Source organism: Loxodonta africana, chromosome 19, assembly GCF_030014295.1.
Source record: "Loxodonta africana isolate mLoxAfr1 chromosome 19, mLoxAfr1.hap2, whole genome shotgun sequence".
Classification (NCBI taxonomy): Eukaryota; Metazoa; Chordata; class Mammalia; order Proboscidea; family Elephantidae; genus Loxodonta; species Loxodonta africana.
Window position 1 is genome coordinate 45107611 of NC_087360.1, and position 15318 is coordinate 45122928.

Here is a 15318-nt window from a genome sequence, read left to right on the forward strand (position 1 = left end):
GGGTCATTGTAAGGAGAGTTGTTACAGCAACTGGTCAGCTCTGGCCTCTTCTCAGCCCTGAAGTCAGAGGTCCCTAGCCATAAAGTTCAAGTCATGAAAATAGGAAGATTCATGTTTTGCTCTGTGTGGCATAGTGATGCTGCCAGCCTTCTTCCTTCATTATCCCTGTTTATGAAATGGTAACAACGCCGCTTTTCCCACCCTGCCTCTGAAGAGAAACTGATTGACCCATTCAATGAGTACTATTCTCCCAAGGCCATGTGCCAGGCACTGTGTCACCTCCTCCCCGTCTCTCAGGACATCTGGCTCCGGTGCCTCTCAGGCACAGGGTTTAGTTTGCTCCAGCATTGGGCTCGTGACCCCTCCTCCTATAAGCTTTTCTGCCCCAAAGAATTAATTTTTTAAAAATGGATTATTTTGGAAACACCATCCAAATAAAGTGCATCAGAAGTGAAGATCCAGAACTGAGATAAAGTAGAGAATAATTTGTAAAATCATTGAGCATATATGTAAGAAAAATAATATTTAGTATTTTGTGTAAATAAATACTTTATAACTTGGCTTGAAAAATGCCTTTTTCTTATTACACAATTAATAATACTCATCATAGGAAAAAAAAAAAAAAGGAACAGAAAATCCAGCAAGCGGAGCGAAGTATAAAATCCCTACAATCCCCTCCAGCCAGAAACTTGTAAAAAATCCCTCATCTGGAGTGACCTTGTAACATTACTAGGTACAGCCTTCCCAGTCCCTGTATATGCCCATTTATATAATCACATATGTGTATATATATTACAAAACGTGGTGTACACACTGTTGTGTAAATGGCCTTTTCTCTTAAAATAGCATAGCACTTTTCCAAGTCAATGGATACATTCCTGGAACTCTATTTTTAATGGCTCCATAGAGTAGACCCAAAGAAGTAAGGAGTCAGCCTCAGGTTGCCAGCCGGATACCATAGCCTTGCTCGCTGCCAGAGTCTGGGAACACCGCCCAGACGCTGCCTGCTCCTCAGGCTCCAGAGAGAGGAGTCATTGCTGTGGTCCCATAAGTTCCTCTAACAATGCCAGCCTGGCTGGGTTTGGGAAGAGATCTGGTCGCCTCAGAGTGTTGGATGGTGGGGCACCCCAGAGAGGCCCCTCTCAACTCTCCTTTGTGTTTAGTTTCCCTCCTTTCTAACCAAGGCAAAAATCTGACTCTCTGACACGTCCAGAGCTCCAGAGGGCTCAGAAATTGCTCCCTGGTTGCTATTTGGGCAAGCAGAGATTATTCCTCCAGTCCCCACCCACCATGGCTGATGGGGTGAATGTATTTTACATGTGGTAAGGACATGAATTTTGTGGGGGGGTCAAAGGGTGGAATGTTATGGATTGATTTGTGTCCTCAAAATGTGTGTCAACTTGGCTAGGCCATGATTCACAGTATTGTGTGGTTGTCCTCCATTTTGTGATCTGATATGATTTTCCTATATGTTATAAATTCTAGCCTCTACGATGTTCGTGAGGCACGATTAGAGGCAGTTTATGTTAATGAGGCAGGGCACAATCTACAGGATTAGGTTGTATCTTGAGTAATTCTCTTTTGAGATATAAAAGAGAGAAGCGAGCAGAGAGGAGAGGGACCTCATTAGCACTAAAAAAGAAGAACAAGGAGCAGAGCATGTTCTTTGGACCTGGGGTCCCTGTGCTGAGAAGCTCTTAGGCCAGGGGAAGATCTATGACAAGGGCTTTCCTTCAGAGTTGACAGAGAGAGAAAGCCTTCCCCTAGAGCTGGCGCCCTGAGTTTGGACTTCTAGCCTCCTAGACTGTGAGAGAATAAATTTCTGTTTGTTAAAGGCATCTGTTACAGCAGCACTAGATAACTAAGACAAGGCTTCACCCAGAAAGGCCCCTGGCAGGCCCTCACCTGCTCAGGGTTCCAGCCCCACCCAAGAGTTATTGAAAGGAAGAGAATAGATCTCAAGATCAGAAATGTCCAAAGGGCCTTTACCTTCCCAAGCACTGAGGAAGTTGAGGAAGGGGCAGTGGGGGGAGGGGGGAGGATTGGGACCCTGGGATCTGGAGGATGGCACCTTGATCCTGTTGATGAGGTGAGGTTCCAGGTTGAGGATCAGGTCAGCGGGGTGGGCAATTTGTTCTATTAGTTTGTATTTCCACCAACTATTTATTTTCTTTTTGTATCTCCCTGCCTGCTTCCTCACTCTCCTCCCTTCTCCTCTCCTTCTCTCAGCTACTGCAGGGCAGGATGGAGAACAAAGCCATGTACTTACACACCGTGAGTGACCGAGATACTGGCTCCATCCTTGAGGAACCCTTTGATGGCAGAAGCCTCTCCAAGCTGAACCTGTGTGAGGATGGTGAGTTCCTGGGACCCAACTTTGGGTTGGGCTGGAAGATCTTCCCTGGGGGTAGAAAAAGAGCCCTGCCTGCCCCCCCAAACTGGGCATTGCCCCAGGGCACTGGTGACCTCCTCATCTGATTCTGGATATTTTGAACTTCATGCTTTAAAAGTTTTTTTCCATGTGTTTTCTCATTCATTCATCTCAACAAACCTTTGAAATCAATGAGATGGATACCTATTTTACAGATGAGCTTGTTGAGGCTGAGAAAAGCATTAAGGATAGCTCAGCTAGTCATAGAGAAGTTCCAACACTGAGTTTCCTGACTCTCAGGGCAGTAGTCTTGCCTCTGTACCATCTTCTCCTCTAAGTGAGTGAGGCTGTGGTCAGACAAGCGCATCCAAACCAATCAACCCAGACCTCTCAAATGAGAAGCATCCTGAACTCATCTTCCCCCTGGGTCTGAGGCCCCAGTTCACACAGAAAGAAAGGATTACCCATTCCAGTGGACCAGGAAGGCACTCATCTTTGGAGACTGGTTATTTACTAAAACTCTGGGGATTCAACTGATGCAACTTCCTCAAAGGCACTCAAAGCACTTTGCCAACAACCTGACTCTTCTGTACCTAGCACACAGTTTGACGCTTAGTAGGAGCTTAATAAATACTTGCCGTATAAATGAATAGACTCCTCTTGACAGTGAATGTAGGAGAAGAAAGCCTCAACCCCATTTGAAAGATGAATGAAATGATGTTTGGAGAAGGGTCTTGTGTAGACATATAGCCAATCAGAGACAGACCTTGATTCAAGTTCCTATCAAGCACTGGATTTCTTCACTCTGCTAACTACATTTGTCTTGAATTTACTCAGAAAGAGAAATGACTTCCCTCAAACTCTGTCCTAGCAGAAATACCACAAGTGGATGGCTTTAACAAAGAAATTTATTTCCTCACAGTAAAGTAGGCTAAAAGTCCAAATTCAGGGCGTCAGCTCCAGGGGAAGACTTTCTCTCTGTGTCAGCTCTGGAGGAAGGTCCTGGTGTCCTCAATCTTCCCTTGGCTGAAGAGCTTCTCAGGCGCAGGGACCCGGGTCCAAAGGATGCGCTCTGCTCCTGGTGCTGGTTTCTTGGTGGTATGAGGTCCCCAACTCTCTGGTTGCTTCTCTTTCCTTTTATCTCTTGAGAGATAAAAGGTGGTACAGACCACGTCCCAGGGGAACTCCCTTTATATTGGCTCAGGGATGTGACCGTGTAAGGGTGTTACAATCCCACCCTAATCCTCTTTAACGTAAAATTACAATCACAAAATGTAGGACAACCACAGAATACTGGGAATCATGGCCTAACCAAGTTAATACATACATTTTTGGGGGGATATAATTCAATCCGTGACATACCCCAACCCTGTCTTTCCTCCCACAATGGGCTGAGTGCAGGAACGGAAGCTGGTGGCTCAGACAGGCAGGGGAGCAGGGACAGTTGCAGCAGGTAGAGGACACCAGGAGATTTAGGCTTCTGACCAATATGCCTCCTTGTCCTGCCCCAGTGAACTGTCTGCCATTATAACTATGCCTCTGGATTCCAGTCAACAACATATTCTGAGTGCCCACAATGTGCCAGGGATGCTCCAAAGAGGAGTTAAACCATCCCCTGACCTCAAAAGTCTTGTGTGAACTAACCATAATATAAGGTAGATTAAAATAAATGTGATTATTAGAGTAAAACAGGGAGAAGGCTTTCTGGAAAAGGCCTTGAAGACCAAGTGAGATTTTATAGAAGAGGTAGGGAAAGGTATATAAACGCTGAATTACTATAAGCCAGAGCAATGTTTATGTGAGGGTTGTGGCCACATGGGAAGAGAGGAAGGACCCTAAGGAGCTGGGTCTGTGGCCTCTGCTCAGCACCGCCCCCCACCCCATTATCATATCAGGGAAAGTGAAGTTGGCTTTCTATGGTCTTAATCCAGCCCTGTTTCCCATCAAGACATTAGCAAAGAGGCCTAGTTGCACAAGAAAGAATGGTGTACACACAGTGGGATAATTTGAGGACAGTCAGGGCCAGCCCAGACATCAGTAGGGAAGGGCAGGGCAGGGGACCACAGGAGTGGGAGAGGTCTGGGAGGCATGGTACTACTGGGCTATCGTATCTTCTTCCCCTTTCATCATATCACTCTCTGTTTTTCTGAACCCCAGGTAGGAAAAGCTCATTTGGACCAGAAAGATTAAAAAAAAATGCTAACACCAGATACTGCTTTCTTGGATCCCCAGCTGTGGGGAAAATCCATTCATGCTCACATGAATCCTGTGATGTGAAGTCCCTGGGTAGTGCAAATGGTTAACATGCTCAGCTGCTAAACAGAAGGTTGGAGGTTCAAGTCCACCCAGAGGTCCACTGGAAGAAAGGCCTGGTGATCTACTTTGAAAAAATCAGCCTTTGAAAATCCTATGGAGCACATGATGTGGTCATGGATCATGGGTCAGAATCAACTAGAGGATATACCTGAGGCATGGGGGACATGGGGAAACCAGGAAGACTGGAATGTTGAGATGAATCCAATGACTTAAAAGCTTGTGGATTTGTGGTTTGACTTTCTTTCCTTTCCATTTTTGAGAGGAAAACAGACTTGGGGAAATTCAAGCCAGGTTTGATCTGTTTTTCCAGGATTTTGATTCTTCTTTGATCCTGGACTCTGGAGAGAGTAATGGGAGAGGGAGAGGACAGGGCTGGCCATGGAGAATGAGAGGCAGGTGATAGGAGAAAAGAGAGAGAGAAGAGAAAAGATAGAGATGGGAAATGTAGGGAGGCCCTGAGTGCCACTGAGCCAAAGTCAAAGCCACGCCATGGGCCTTCAGTAAATTAAAGCTGTAAAGTGTTGGGGCTTATAATCCCTTACAGGTAGGGCGATGGGGAGGAGGGCAGGAGAGGAGATACCTTTTGGTTCGAGGCTGGCCTTAAGGATGTTAGGGTCAGTGAAAGCAAAGCAGCCAAAGCACAGCCCAGATATTAAGGTATGAATCAGAATTTAATGCTGGTGGGACCTTAAAGACATTAGAGTTTAAGTACGTTCTTTCGGAGGTCACGCATGGACAACACCCTTTCTGACCAGCCTGGATTGCCAGCCTCACCCTCCTCACCCCCATCATCTGCAACCTGTATCCAAAGGTCTGCCTGTGCTTTCCTGTTTCTGTGCCTTTGTACCCTCCTCCTGGAATATTCTCACATCCTCCCCATCCCACCCCATATTGTCTACCTGTTGGCAACCCATTCATCCTTTGAAGCCTCATCCCAATGCCACAGTCACTCCATGCGTCTCTCTCATAGATGCACGTCCCCACTTTGGGCCTTGGTGTCCTCATCTCTGAAGTGCTGCTCTGTGTTCCTGCTGAATGGATGTAGGAGGATGTGAGGTGTTTACTCTGGCACAGCATGTACCATTAGGTAGCATGGTAACTCATCCTTACTAGGCAGTATGGTCCCTTGAGGCTGGGGAAATTGTTTCTCTCTTCTTTGAATTTCTTGGTGCCTGGTTCATGGTAGGTGCTCAAGAAGTCTTTGTGATTGCTGTTAAGTGACTTGCTCAAGGCTGCTCAACTGGTTAGTGGCAGAGCTGGAACCAGAATCCAGCTCTGCGTACCTGTAACTTAGGGCTCTTCCTAAGAAAGGGATGTGACCTCTGTTGGGGTTGATGTGCTAAGAACTAAATCCCTTCACTTCTGGGTTTTGAACTAGAAGTCAGGCAGGAATTTAAGATACAGTATCTACCATGATATTTGCACTTGCCTCACATGCATGTGAAAGCTGAAGAATGAATAAAAATGACCAGAGAGGAATTGACGCCCTTGAATTATGGTGTTAGTGAAGAATATTGAATGTACCACAGATTGCCAGAAGAACAAACAAATCTGTCTTGGAAGAAGTACAGCCAGAATGCTCCTTAGAAGCGAGGATGGTGAGACTTCATCTCACGTACTTTGGATATGTTATCAGGAGGGACTAGTCCCTAGAGAAGGACATCATGCTTGGTAAAGTACAGGGTCGGTAAAAAAGAGGAAGACCCTCAATGAGATGGATTGACACGGTGGCTGCAACAATGGGCTCAAGCAGAGCAGCAATTGTGAGGATGGCACATGACCAGGCAGTGTTTTGTTCTGTTCCTTATGGGGTAACTGAGTCAGAACCAACTCGACAATGCCTAACAACAACAGCAATCTGCTTTATTCCTGGTAAAGCTAAATAGAAGAATGTGGCTCGGACTTGTAGTTTACCATTACTCCTCCCAAGTCAAGACCTGGAGACACGTTCATGGGGAGACACTCACCCAGCCAGCCATGTGGATCAGGAGTGACCTGCTCACTCTCCTTTGAGCACAGAACAGCAAGCATGAGAGCCTGAACCTAGGCACCCGTCAGAGAATTAGGGACAACTGGAGGTAGATTGGGGCTACCTCCCCAATCAGATGAGGCAGCCCTTCCTTGCAAAAGCTGAAGTGCTGAGATGTTCCTATTTTATGGATTTGGGCAGAAGCACCAGAATGCTAAAGAAATTCCCCGTTGCAACTAGAAGTGGGGGTGTCAAAAAAGCAAGAGAGGAGGTTTGAGGGGGAGCAGCCTTGTGCTGTGGACTAGGAGGGGACTTGCTGCCCAGTAAGCTTCCTCAGCAGAAAGGAAGGGACCTTTCCGTGAGAGTGTAGCACGTGCTATCACCATTGCACTTATTCAGATAACTTGTTGCTTTTTCTCATTTCTTCTCACCTCTCCTTTCCTCTCCTTCTCCTCCTCTCTTCACTCCTTTCCTCCCACTCTGCTTTTTTTCTCACCAGGTAAGAAGAGAAGGTAAGGGACAGTTACATGCCTGGGCACCTCTGTCTCCTCCCAATGAAATGTCATCTTGCATGTCAAATACCCCATCCTTCAAGGCTCACTCCACATACACCACCCATGATGTTGTAGGACCTCCCCTCTCTATACCCCTTGGCTGGGCCATCTCTCTGGAATATGTCTTAGTCATTGGCATCCTCATCTGAACCCCACATTGGGAGGGAAGACCTTGAAGGGCACAGACCAGTCCTCACTTCTCTGTCTCCACTGGACAACAACAGAGTTCCACCTGTGATGGTGGACCTTCTTGGAAGAGCTAATCCCAGAATGCACCTTCCCTGACCTTAGCGTGCTTACCTACACCTCCTTTCAAACAGAAGCCCAAACAAGGGGCCATATGGACCTGCCTTTCCTCTCTTCTCCTGCTTTCTCTTCTGGCTTCTTCGGCTCTGCCCCCTGGCCTTTCCTGGTTCCTGCCTCTGTTCCGCCTGTACAGCAGTGTGACTCTGCCTGCACCAGGCGGAGAAGGAGACCACAGAGCCCTGGGAAGTGGGTGGTTCTCTGGCTGGGCCTGGCTCCTCTGCTGCGCTTTCCGAAGGCCAGAGAGAGATGTTAGTGTGAGAAAAATATTGCAGTCATGCTTGCTCCACGGCTTCAGCCCCTCTGCCACACTCCTGACATCACCCGCTCGGCTGTGAAGGGGAAACTTGGGGAGGTAATGAGTTACACATGCTCCTTGCTGCTGTTGGACTCCTGCTTGCTGAGTTTAGGGACCGGGCTTCCTATCCCTGTGTTTCTTCCCCCCAAAATTAAATTGTCCTCCAAGGGGAATCCCCACAACCACTTTCTCATCAATCAAATCTCGCTGGCTCGATAGGCATAGCTGGGGGCTGGTGGGCCAGCTTCTCAAGGGCCGGAGTGAATTTCCTGGATCTCACAAAGTGTCACCAGCCTCTACAGGTTGGAGAAGCAGGTGTGGGAGCAGAAGAATAGTAGAGGTAGTAACTCCTTCAGCCCACTGCACATTCAGGGATTTGACCCAACTAAACAAGAGCAGAAAGGAGCCCTGGTGGTACAATGATTAAGCCCTTGGTTGTTAACGGAAAGATTGGTGGTTCCAACTCAACAAGCAGCTTCTGGGAGAAAGACCTGGCAATCTGCTCCCATAAAGATTAAAAAAAAAAAAAAGACTACAGCCTAGAAAACCCTACGATGCAGTTCTATTCTGTCACATTGGGGTCACTATAAGTCGAAATCCATGGCACCTAACAACAAGAAAACACCGGTCAAATTCTTGCCTTCTGTGTGGGAAAGCCAGGTTTGATTCCCTGGCCAAAGCACCTCATGTCCAGTCACTACCTGTCTGTCAGTGAAGGCTTGCATGTTGCTCCGATGCTGCATAAGTTTCAGGGGAACTTCTAGACGATGAGGGATGAGGAATAAAGCCTCCTTCCAAAAATCAGCCATTAATAACCCATAAATCACAACACTCAGGTCTGCAACTGATCATGGGGATGGCACAGGATTGGGCAACGTTTCATCTGTTGTTGTGCATGGGGCGGCCATGAGTCAGAGTCCGACTTGATGTTGGCTAACAACAATTCTCATGGAATATTATAGTTTAGTTGGAAACTCTAGTGGCGTAGTGGTTAAGTGCTACAGCTGCTAACCAAAAGGTCGGCAGTTCAAATCTGCCAGGCGCTCCTTGGAAACTCTATGGGGCAGTTCTATTCTGTCCTATAGGGTCGCTATGAGTCCGAGTCGACTCGATGGCAGTGGGTTTCTTTTTGGTTCTTGATAGAATGGCAGAAATCTGGAGCTAGACCATTTCAGCAAATCCAAAGGCCCTGAGGTGGGAGTGTGCCTGGTGGGCTGGAATCAAGGGAGGGAGGAGAAAAAAGTAAGATATAGAGGTGATGAAAGTCAGGATATTTAAGACCTTGTAGGCCATGGCAAGGACTTGGGCTTTTCTTTTCAGTGAAATGGGAAAACCCTAGAGGGTTTTAAGCAGAGAAATAATACGAGCCGATGTATTTTATTTATTTATTAAATTAATTTTTTATTATGCTTTAAGTGAAAGTTTAAAAATCAAGTCAGTCTCTCATACAAAAATTTATATATACCTTGCTATTCACTCCTAATTGCTCTCCCCCTCATTAGACAGCACACTCCTTCCCTCCACTTTCTCTTCTTGTGTCCATTCGGGCAGCTTCTAGCCCCCCCTCTGCCCTCTCATCTCTCCTCCAGACAGGAGATTCCAACATAGTCTCATGTGTGTACTTGATCCAAGAAGCTCATTCTTCACCAGTATCATTTTCCATGCCATATTCCAGTCCAATCCCTGTCTGAAGAGTTGGCTTTGGGAATGGTTCCTGTCTTGGGCTAACAGAAGGTCTGGGGACCGTGGCCTCCGGGGTCCTTCTAGTCCCATTCTGACCATTAAGTCTGGTCTTTTTATGAAAATTTGGGGTGTTCATCCCACTGCTCTCTTGCTCCCTCAGGGGTTCTCTGTTGTGTTCTCTGTCAGGGCAGTCATCAGTTGTGGCCAGGCACCATCTAGTTCTTCTAGTCTCAGGCTGGTATAGTCTCTGGTTTATGTGGTCCTTTCTGTCTCTTAGGCTCATAATTACCTTGTGACTTTGGTGGTCTTCACTCTTCCTTGCTCCAGGTGGGTTGAGATCAGTTGATGCATCTTAGATGGCCACTTGCTAGCCTTTAAGACCCCAGACACCACTCTGCAAAGTGGGATGCAGAATGTTTTCTTAATAGATTTATTATGCCAATTGACTTAGATGTCCCCTGAAGCCATGGTCTCCGAACCCCCACCCTTGCTTCACTGGCCTTTTAAGCATTCAGTTTATTCAGGAAACTTCTTTGCTTTTGGTTTAGTCCAGTTGTGTTGACCTCCCCTGTGTTGTATGTTGTCTTTCCCTTCAGCTAAAAGAAAACTTATCTACTATCTAATTAGTGAAGACTCCTCTCCCTCTCTCCCTCCCTCCCCCTTCTCGTAACCATCAAAGAATATTTTCTTCTCTATTTAAACTCTCTCTCCAATTCTTATAATAGTGGTCTTATACAATATTTGTCCTTTTGCAACTGACTAATTTCACTCAGTGTAATGTCTTCCAGATTTCTCCATGTTATGAAATGTTTCATGGATTCATCATTGTTCTTTATGAATGTGTAGTATTCCATTGTGTGAATATACCATAATTTATTTATCCATTCATCCATTGATGGGCACCTTGGTTGCTTCCAGCTTTTTGCTGTTGTAAACAGTGCTGCAATGAACATGGGTGTGCATATAAGCTGATATATTTTAAAATAATCACTCTGGATTTTATGTCAAGAATAGACTGAATTGGACAAATATGGGAGAAAGGAGTCCAGGTTGGAAGACATTATATAACCCAGGTGAGAAATTTTGGTGTCTCAGAACAGCAAGATAGCAGTGGAGGTGGTAAGAAATGATTTAATTCTGGGTATATATTTTTAGATGAGAGCTGACGGAATTAGCTGACAGATTGGCTATGGGGTGTGAGAAAGCAAGAAGGGGTCCAAGGAAGGAGCATGGGTATATAACATGCTAAGAGGTCTAAGAGTCAGAGAGATAAGAGGCAGCAGGCAAAGGAGACTGAGAAGGAGCAACTAGTAAAAGAGGAAAATGAAAGAGCATCGAGTCCTGAAGTGATGTGTATCGGGGAGAAGGGCATGGCCAGCGGTCCAGTGCTGCCGAAAGACAGCAGCGTAGGGTTGAGCCACACAGAGGTCAGTGGTGACCTTCTGAGGGCAGGTTCGGTGAAGTTGGGGTAGGGGAGTCTGACTGGTGTGAGTTCAAAAGAGAATGGGAACAGAAAAATCAGGACAGAAATAATGAGAATGTTGACATAGTGTGGAAAATGTAACCAATGGCACTGAACAATATGCATAGAAGTTGTTAAATGGGAGCCTAATCTTCTGTGTGTTCTTTACCAAAAACACAATAAGATATTTAAAACCTGAAAAAGAGAGAGAGTGGAAGGAGAGGAACTGGAAGCTTTGGGGACATAATTCTTTTGAGAAGTTTTATAGTAAAAGAGGACAGAGAAATGGAGGCGAAAGAGAGATCAAGAGAAGTCTGTTTTATTTTTTAAGATGGAAGAAATAGCTCTATGTCTTATGCTAATGGGGTGATATGGCAGAGAGGGAAACATTGGTTAAGCAGAACTGCTGGAGGTATGTCCTTCAATAAATAAGAGGGGATGGGATCTAATGTATAGTCAGGGGTGTTGGGCTTAGCTAGGAGCACAGTCAGCTCAACCATAGTGACAAAAGGCAAAGTGTGTGGCCCAGACACAGGTCAGTGGTTACATGGTGGTGGGAACTTGTGGAAGCTCTCCCCTCATGGCTTCTACTTTCTCTGTGAAATAGGGAACCAAGAGTGAAGGTGGGGGAGGAGGTGTGAAACACGTGTCTAGAAGGGTGAGAGTGTGAATGGACTAAGGAAACGTGGCATGCTTGCTGGACAGCCTTCAGTACCCACTTGAGTTCAGTTGTCATGAGTTTACAGTAAGGCCACTTAGCATGGTGGTATGTTTTTCTTCTTTTCCAGCTACACTCAGCCATGTGGGGGAGTGCAAAGTTCGCAAAGTGTTAGATTTAACCAGGGTTAGTTTTGTCAAACAAGTATGAGGAGTCAAGAAGAGGGCAAGGGAGTTTAGGGTATATTGTTGTTGTCGTTAGTTGCCATTGAGTGGACTACAACTCATGTCAACCTTATGTATAACAAAATGAGATGTTGCCTGATCCTGAGCCATCTTCATGAGTGCCTTCCAACCTAGCGGGCTCATCTTCCAGCACTATATCAGACAATATTCTGTTGTGATCCACAAGAATTTCATTGGCAAATGTTCAGAAGGAGATTGCCAGGACTTTCTTCCTAGTCTTTCTTAGTCTATATGCTCCACTGAAACCTGCCTATCATGGGTGACCCTGCTGATATTTGAAATACTGGTGGTTTAGCTTCTAGCATCACAGCAGCACACAAGCCACCACCATTATGTGTAAGGGCATTTGCAATGGAAACATGCATAAGAAGGGAAGTAAGGACATGGAGGGTGAAAAAAAGGCAGTAGAGTCAATGGTTTGTAGGTCCTAGTGAAATGTACATATTTTTAGGGAACACTAGAGTCAGGTTACTAGAGGATATGAATTAGGAAGATAAGTGGTGGCTATAAAGAAAATATTTGAATTGGGATTAAGAAAAGGTTTCAATTATTGGTAAAGGCACTCTAGTAGAAATGAAATGTGAGTCACACAGGCAATTTAAAATTTTCTAGTAGCCACATAAAAAAGTGAAAAGAAAGAGGTGAAATTAATTTAAATAGTCATATATTTTATTAACTTGACATATTCAAAATACTATTTCACCATATAGTCAATATATGTAATCAATATGTAATCAATATAAACAACAAATATTTAATATGTATTTTTTTCTCACACTGGGTATTCAAAATCTGGTGTACGTTTTATATTTACAGCACCTATCACAGTTCAGGAGCCCTGGTGGTATAATCATTATAATCATTTGGTAAGCTCAGCTGCTTACCAAAAGGCCGGCAGTTCAAATCCACCAGGCGTTCCTTGGAAGCCCTATGGAGGCAGTTCTACTCTGTCCTGTAGGGTCACTATGAGCTGGAATCAACTCAATGGCAACGGATTTGGTTTGTTTATTTTTTTTTGGTTACCACATTTCAGGTGCTCAAAGTGAATGGCTAAGGTAAGGTGGAGGTTAGAAGAGCCATTTGAGAAGGAGCAAGGACTGGACATTTATGGAGTGACCATGAGCCTGGAGAGGGGAGGGGTTAGCAGATGATTCCAGCAAGGAGAAGATACACAGTTTTACGGCCTGGGAGTCCTAACTGGGGCTTTTAAGGGAGGAGGGGGAGAGAAAAGTCTGGAGGTAGCAACCAGGAACAAAGACACTCACCTAGCCCACCCCTGGGCCGATATCTGAGGGGAAAGGGCAAGGGAAGCAGAAGGGAGGGTCAGGCTTCAGTTAGAACAAGGAAATAAATGGTTCAGAGCAGAGGTTGAAGAAATAAGAGGTTTTGCTGATGACTGGGAGTTTCAGGGGCCACAGGGGGAAGGCTTCAGGAGTTGGGCGGGAGGGGGAGATGGAGTCAAAGGGAGGTAACCGTCACTGCTTGGAGATTTCAGTGTGAGTGACAAGGGGGTGCTGGGAATCCTGTGGCTTTTTGTGGGGCTGGCATAAACAGAATTGAGGTTCTTAGTGAGGATGATCCTGGTGGTCTCAGGGCAGAAAGTGATGTGTTTGGGGCTTGAGTGCTTGCCAGGAGCGCACAAAGTTTTAGGGCACAGTCTCCCCCCTCCAATGTTTGCCACCATGGTATGTGGGTCAGAGGAGGGGTGGCCTTGTCCTGGAGCACCAGGACCTTGAAGTTCACTTTGCTCTTGGTGGCATGGAGGCTAAGGGAGGCCGTGGTGGCTCAGGGAGGCTGGGGAGGGGCACCAGGGGTCCATTTAGAAGCGGTAATAGCACAATGGCTCCCTTGGTTGAGCACCATGGTATAGGCAGGTGCTGTGCTCAGGGCCTCAATAAATTGTCTAAATTAAACCTCAGTATATATGTCAAAAAAAAAAAATTTTTTTTTTTTTTTATATATGTCATTATTTCCAGTTTGTAGATGAGAAAATGAAATCTTAGGTTAAGTTAATTGCCCAAGGTCACCCAGCTAGAGGTAGGGCCTGGATCAGATTGAGGTCTATCTGGTCCTTAAGCCCCTGCCCTTCGTCGTAGCTGAATTCTTTCTCCTTCAATTCCAGGCCTGGCTTCTCTATACAGTGAAGAGCCAGTCTAGTACCAGCAAGAGACTATGAGAGCTGCAGGGATACAAGGTTGTGGCCAGAGAGTGAATTATTAGGGTTTCAGTTTTCAGAGGTGGAGCAGTTCCGGGCAATGATGAGGTTAGGGTGGGGCCATGGGAATAAATGACTAAAATGCAGGGGACAGAAGGAATGAATTATCCTCAGTTGTGTTGCTGGCAGGAAATAAATATAAATTCAGATGAGTGTGGACCAGAGCATAATGACAGGGTCTTAAGTGACTTCTGAAAGAAACTTGGGATGCTAACCTTTAAGGCTGACATCAGGTCAGAGAAATGCTTCACCCCTACCCCATACCCCCCATTACGTCCTGGGGCTTCTGGCCTGTAGTCTAACAAGGTGATCTTGGGCATAGTTAAACTGTAAAATAAAACAAAACACCAGTTGCTGTGGAATTGACTCTGACTCATGGCGACCCCATGTGTGTCAGAGTAGAACTGTGCTCCATAGCCTTTTCAATGGCAGATTTTTCCAGCGGTAGATCACCAGGCCTTTCTTCAAAGGTGCCTCTGGGTGAACTCAAACTGTCAACTTTTCTATTAGCAGCCGAGTGTGTTAACTGTTCGTACCACCCAGGGACTCCAGTTCAACCACAGGTTTGGAAAATATAAACACATCTATGAAGAGGGGACCTGGCAGTGTAGAGTTAGCCTGGGACATCCCCTGCAGGCATGGTTATTGATTAACTTTAAAACACTACCAAGAGCTGACTGGGAGCTGGTGATGGCCTCGCCTTCTGCACAGTCCTGAAGCCTGCCCAGTCCCTGGAGTCTCCCACGGGCTTGCCTTCCCACTTCTTCCTCTCTGGCTTGAGATTCAGTTCAAGTTCAAATAACCCAAGAAGTTCATCCTGGGCAAAAGCTGGGCAGAAGCTTTGTCTTTAGAAGGTCTCTATCAAAAGGGGAGGCTTGAGGAAGGAGGCTGTCTCTATGCTCCTCTACTGGCACCTCAGTACAGGTTAGTTTCAAATTATCCAAAGTCCCTTTGGAAAGCACAGGGAATCTAAATGACAGAGGAGAGACTATGAAGATAGGACAGACTAAAGGCAGGAAGGGGAAGATAACAGCAATTAGGTCAGGAGGGGAGGATGAAGAAGAATGATGAAGGCAAGGGGAAGTGGAAGACAGGCTCTGCTGTTGGGGGGCCATCCATTCGGGTTTGCAGGAACAGTGTCGGTGTATGCCTGCTATTCCTGCATACTGATAATAGAGTTCTCTTCACTAGCAAAATTATCTCTGTATGAGATGACAAATCTCATAATCTGTCCACAAGTAAAA

The 15318-nt window shown here is 45.8% G+C and overlaps 1 protein-coding gene across 2 annotated transcripts in view; it reads left to right on the forward strand.

The window, feature by feature from the left end:
* Window positions 1-1954: 1954 nt before the first annotated feature.
* SCARA5 (scavenger receptor class A member 5) overlaps window positions 1955-15318 on the forward strand; it is a 183875-nt gene continuing 170511 nt past the window's right edge. For both annotated transcript variants that reach the window (XM_003412459.4, XM_064272645.1), the window contains exon 1: window positions 1955-2356. In XM_003412459.4, the coding sequence (XP_003412507.1) occupies window positions 2245-2356 (112 nt within the window). In that variant the 5' untranslated portion in view covers window positions 1955-2244. The remainder of the gene's footprint in view (window positions 2357-15318) is intronic.